General features: G+C 35.5%; 1 protein-coding gene across 1 annotated transcript; it reads right to left on the bottom strand.

Moving 5' to 3' along the window:
* Positions 1-1,126: 1,126 nt before the first annotated feature.
* On the bottom strand, positions 1,127-4,017 carry LOC132629146 (cysteine proteinase 15A-like). The gene is made up of 5 exons (XM_060344877.1): positions 3,513-4,017; positions 3,360-3,423; positions 2,857-2,976; positions 1,733-1,976; positions 1,127-1,625 (listed from the first exon to the last, which is right to left on the bottom strand). The coding sequence occupies exons 1-5, from the start codon at positions 3,953-3,955 to the stop codon at positions 1,342-1,344; spliced, it is 1,155 nt and encodes a 384-aa protein (XP_060200860.1). The 5' UTR covers positions 3,956-4,017; the 3' UTR covers positions 1,127-1,341.
* Positions 4,018-5,292: the final 1,275 nt, after the last annotated feature.

The following is a 5,292-nucleotide window of genomic DNA, read 5'->3' as shown; positions in this document are numbered from 1 at the left end:
TAAGAAGTTTAGTATCCTTAGAAGCATATTCCCTTGTGACTCCCTTTGACATTTATTCAACCAAATTCTTAGGAAGATCTAAACAACTTAAGGTTAACCTTTTAGTGTAACATCTTACAGGTTAAGGTTTAATTTCTCTATAAGTTATTTGATTGGAGTACTCTAAGACAGTTAGACATATATCCGGAAATTCTAGGATCTATGAACCTGTAGGATCATTGTTCGGTGAAGATTTATAAAGCCGATCCCAACTTTTTTAGGACTGAAGCATAGTTTGTTAATGAGCATGCGCAGTGTCGTGGAATATCACAAGACAACCCTGGTGTTTGACAACTGTAACCATTCTATCCCTACTTACGTTCTTGTTGCTTATTGTTGTAAGTCCCTCTTTATATCCCTGTCTGTTTAGGAATAGAGGAACATGAAATTTTTGACTAGCCAAAAAGGAGGAAAAGGATGGCTTCATGTTCCTATCTGATCAGGCAGAAGATGGATACAAGTTTTGCAAAATTGCCGTTTTTTTTTTTTAAACTGGTACTATTGTCGTTTGTCTCAATTGGTGAGGATGATGATTAAATATCATAGAATGTTGCAATCAAGAGCTGTTTGTTCAAGACTACTGCCGTAATTGGGCTTGGATTTCTTCCAATTTTCGTGTCAATAGAGGTTATAGGTACACAGTGCCGCCAAAGATCTGCCCCTGAGGAATTTCCTTTTGAATGTCATGCACTCAACATGATTTATTCAATCCTCTAATAAAAGAGCAGTTTATTACCAGAAGGCTACAACGGCATCAACTTCAAATTACTTGTGCATTTTTCTTGCTTAAAAGTTGCAGTGATTTGTTCACCACTTATCTTACCTTTATGTTCCTGACTTTTTATAGATCTATCTAGCGGATACCACATCAATCAGACGCAACACCAGGCAGACAATGACATTGCGACATGCTAATAATCCCGGACATGGTCATCATATACACACAATCTCAACTTTCAATGCACCAAGTTGTCTGTTTATCAAGTTAGTATTTACAGCATGCTTCTTAAGTCAGAACTCTGAAGCAATGTACTAATATGGAATATAGAAGCTCAAAGAGGATTAGAGACATTCCGAGCATGCAGTATATTGCAAATAACTTAGAATTCAAACTTCATTTTTGCAGTATAAACTTCAGTACAAATCACAGTACGTCGGTTGAGGCACAATAATAAAGTGCTTATGAAATCTAAGACTTTTGAGTTCAGAATACATTACTGACCGACATATTTACACAGATTAGGGTAGTGGTAGTAAAATAAAACCCTTGATCACAGACAACATTCATGGGATAAATTCATCTTAAAGATTAGGATTAGTAGTATGGGCAGCAGTGACAGTAGAGACCATGGCATCAACTCCACATATATTGTGACCCCTGCAGATCTTGTAATATCCGTGCTCTCCCCAGTTCTCTCCCCACGAATTCTTGATGATCCAGTAAGGCTTTTCCTTAAGACGGATAGGGGCAAAGCCAGCAGAACCATAACCCACCAGGAGGACACCATGATCCTGATGCTTGAAGCAAAGTAATGGGCATGAAACTCCTCCAATGTATGTCTGCATCCAAGCAGCGTTGATCCCCACTGCATTTTACACAATAAAGAACAGAGTAAGTCTCTTGTCTACTCTCTCATTCACTCTGGCTAAAAACACTTCAACTTAAGTCTTTAGTTTATGATAGCTACATTACCTGCAAGGGGACCATGTTTAACCAGGTTAGCAGCAATTTGGTCTTCATCAAGACCAATAACACTGAAGTTAGATACAGAGGCGGCAATTTTGCTCTTGTCAAAGTGGCATTTGCCATCCTTGCCAGTGTAAGGATAATCTTTCTCCCGTTGGAGACCTCCAGCTTTCAGGGTATACTCAAAGGCACTAGTCATGAGACCACCGTTGCAACCTGCATCACAAGAACTTTTTTCCTCCGCATCACACTGCAAAAGAGAAAATTTTGATTTAAGATTAACAGGGTAAAATAAATATGTATGTATTAAGCTAAAGAAAAAGCAATAATAACATCCGCGCAGTCAGCAGCAAAGGTTATTGTCTCTGCTCAGTCTCAACTCAGTTCCCTTGCTGGTTTTATTTCTCTTTCTAAGTTGCTCCTATGAAAATGGAAAACCATCTCGCAACCCCACTAGTACAGACACGCAAAAAAGTTCTAATCTTTAATCCTTTCCCACAGAATGAAAACCCAAAAGGTTACTCTTTGACGCAGATAACTAGCTTTGGCAAAGGAGCCTTAGCGATACAGAGTTCGGTGCAACGATTTGCCCATTAATATGATTTGTTTCAAGAAAATTAACCCAACTATTTGGGATCGAGTATAACAGATTGAGGCTGTTTCAAGAAAATAAGAAACCATTGTAAACAAAGAAATTAGAACAATCCTATTGGCTTTTGTCTTACGCTCCCCAGCCCCCATAGCATAGATCCCAAAAAAGTGTAAATTTTAATCCTTTTGCAAAGAATGAAACCTAATTTGTAAAACCTTGCCAACAGATAACTAGTTTTGACAAGAAACCTCAATGACGTAATTCAAACCTAATCAGCAAACCCTTTCAAACAACTAGCTTTGACAAGAAACCTTAATTATATAATTCAAACCTAATCAGCAAACCCTTCCAAACAACTAGCTTTGACAAGAAACCTCAATGGTTTATACAGAGCTAAGCATATGATCTAAGCAACATCACCAATATGTTAAGCAACACCAGCAAAACATCATTAATCTCATTCAAACATAGATAATAAAGACTAAAGAATATTGAACTAATCAAATTTAAAAAAGTCAACGCCAAGAAAAAAACTAACCTCATGGTCACAGTCAACAAGCTGCTGTTCACTAAGGCTCACTAGCTCCCCAGTTGCCAAAAAGTGAGCTCCTTCCACCGCTCCTGTCGTACTGAACGACCAGCAAGAACCACATGAACCCTATCATAGTCAAAGCCATCCACCAATAAATACAAATTAATCAACAAAAAATACAAGTGGATAATCAATTAATCAAAAACAATAACAACAACAACATACTCAGTGTAATTCCACAAGTGGGATCTGAGGAATCAATTAATCACATAAACAAATATATCTAACCCCTCTGTCATGTCCCAATTTAACTTTTCTTTTTGATTTGTCCTTTAAAAAAAAAAAAAAGTCTCAATTCAAACATCTTACCTGTCAAGTTTATAATCACAAGATTCAAAGACATCTTTTACATCGCATACATCTTTAATTTAGAACCACAAGATTCAAAAGTATTTCTTCATTTAACTCTGTGCCTAGCAAGTCAAACTAAGATAGTAATACGAAAATACAAGTGGATAATCACATATCCAAACACTATATTTATGTAAGGGTGTTTGAGGGCTATTTGTGTTGCTATAAAAGCATCTCAAAGTTAACTTATTACTAACAAATATAGAAAGATGTCATGTTTTTAGACGGACTAAAAAGGAAAAAAGCGTCACCTGATTTTGACGCCGGTGACGGCGCCTTTTTCACGCCAATCAAAATCAGACGGTAGATCAGAAGTGGGTAAGATGGGAGCTTTCTCAGCGTTAAGCTTAGGCTTAGGTTTGTACAGTCCAAGGTAAGTCCTTCGAAACTCGGATGGAGTCAGATCAGAGAACTTGGTAACACCATGCTCAGCTGAAGGGTCAAGCAACTGGTGTCTCCTCGCACGTCGTAAGTTAGCACTAAACACCTTAAATCTATGGTCATGTTCTTCTTGTGTAGCATAGATCTTATTAAACTTAGATTTAAACAGTGAAAAGTGATGCTCTGCGTTTAAGACATGGTTGTCGTTGGTTTCGGAAACGACTTGTTGGATTAATGGATCCTCATCGGAGAAGGAAAAAGCCGATGAGATGAGTGTGAAGGAGAGAAGAGATAAGAGAAAGAGATGAGCCATTTGAAGAAACGATAAAATGGAGTGAAGAGGAACAAGAAGTGGATATTTTTTCTTTGTCCTCGTTTAGCTAGTTGAGTTTATATTGGCTCCGAGAAGATGGTAGGTATGTAAATTAGCCGTTCTGATTCTGACACGTGTACGTTTATTCCTAATGTTACGTGTGCGCACTGGTAATCCATTATCTTATTTAAGGGTCAATTTCACTATTCATCCTTGTATTATGGTGTAATTACGGATAGATCCTCTATATTTTAAAATCAAATATTTATAGTCCCTATTATGAAAATCCTACACTTATAGCTCCTGCGATGTTATTTCTATTTTTCTAAAACGTTTAAACCTTTTATATAATGAGAATCTTAAACAAATGAAGCTTCAACTAACTAAGTATATTTAGGATAATTTTGAAGAGAAATTATTATAATTAATTAAAATACAAAGAACTTACATTAAAGTCTAAGAAAGTTAATACTGATAATTGGTATATCTTATTAAATAATTTGTGTTAATTTCCAATTTATGAGTTCCAAAAGATAAATATTTTACAAGACAAGAATGTTTAATCTTTTCAAAAATTAAAGAATATGTAGTGTAGAATTTTTCACATAATAAGAGGTATAAGTATTTAATTTGAAAATACAGGGTCTATCTCTAACTAAATTACACTCATAGTCGGTTTAATTAAACCCTCTTATTTATTACTCCACTATTTCTGCAAGGACGCAGATAACAACAAAAGAGAGGTTGCTTCCGTCGGTCGCCAATAAGTTAGAGGGGGTGTACTGTGAAAGATGCATTTAGATCCTTTTCACATGGTTCCCGTTCTTGGGACCCACATTTTATTTTAAAGTATTCTTGCCTTATCTTGAACCTTGAATGCTAAGGGAAAAATTCAACATGAAATTCTGAATTTTGCGGGTCAACAATGTAAAATAGGATCTGTAACAATGGGATCCAATTAAATTATCACCATCTATTTCCTTTTTATATAAATTCAGGTATTGAAATGTATTCTATCGTTGATTATGACAAAATATGTTAAAAGCAACCTTTTTTTTTTATTAGGAGAGGAAGAGAAAGTTTCGAAAAGGTCACATGATACTATTTGCTTATGTTCTACCAAAATGAGTCGATTGGCCTGTGTAATACTAGGATGATTAAGGGTATAAAATATAACAAGATAAATTTAAAATCACGTAAGACACCATATTATCTTAAAATTCAAGAGAACATAACAAAAAAGGAATACTATTGAATTAAAATATCCATATACAGAGAAAGTGCCAACGAGTTGGAATTTAATATTTATACAATAATTGTTTATGCGTCATTTAAAT

Source organism: Lycium barbarum, chromosome 2, assembly GCF_019175385.1.
Source record: "Lycium barbarum isolate Lr01 chromosome 2, ASM1917538v2, whole genome shotgun sequence".
Classification (NCBI taxonomy): Eukaryota; Viridiplantae; Streptophyta; class Magnoliopsida; order Solanales; family Solanaceae; genus Lycium; species Lycium barbarum.
This window is presented reverse-complemented; position numbering and strand designations above follow the sequence as displayed.

Coding starts and splice junctions, on each gene's coding strand:
- LOC132629146 (XM_060344877.1), bottom strand. CDS start 3,955: ATGGCTCATCTCTTTCTCTTATCTCTTCTCTCCTTCACACTCATCTCA. Junction 1,977..2,856: donor TTGTTGACTGTGACCATGAG/GTTAGTTTTTTT, acceptor TCTCTTTTGCAG/TGTGATGCGGAGGAAAAAAG. Junction 1,626..1,732: donor TAAACATGGTCCCCTTGCAG/GTAATGTAGCTA, acceptor TGTAAAATGCAG/TGGGGATCAACGCTGCTTGG.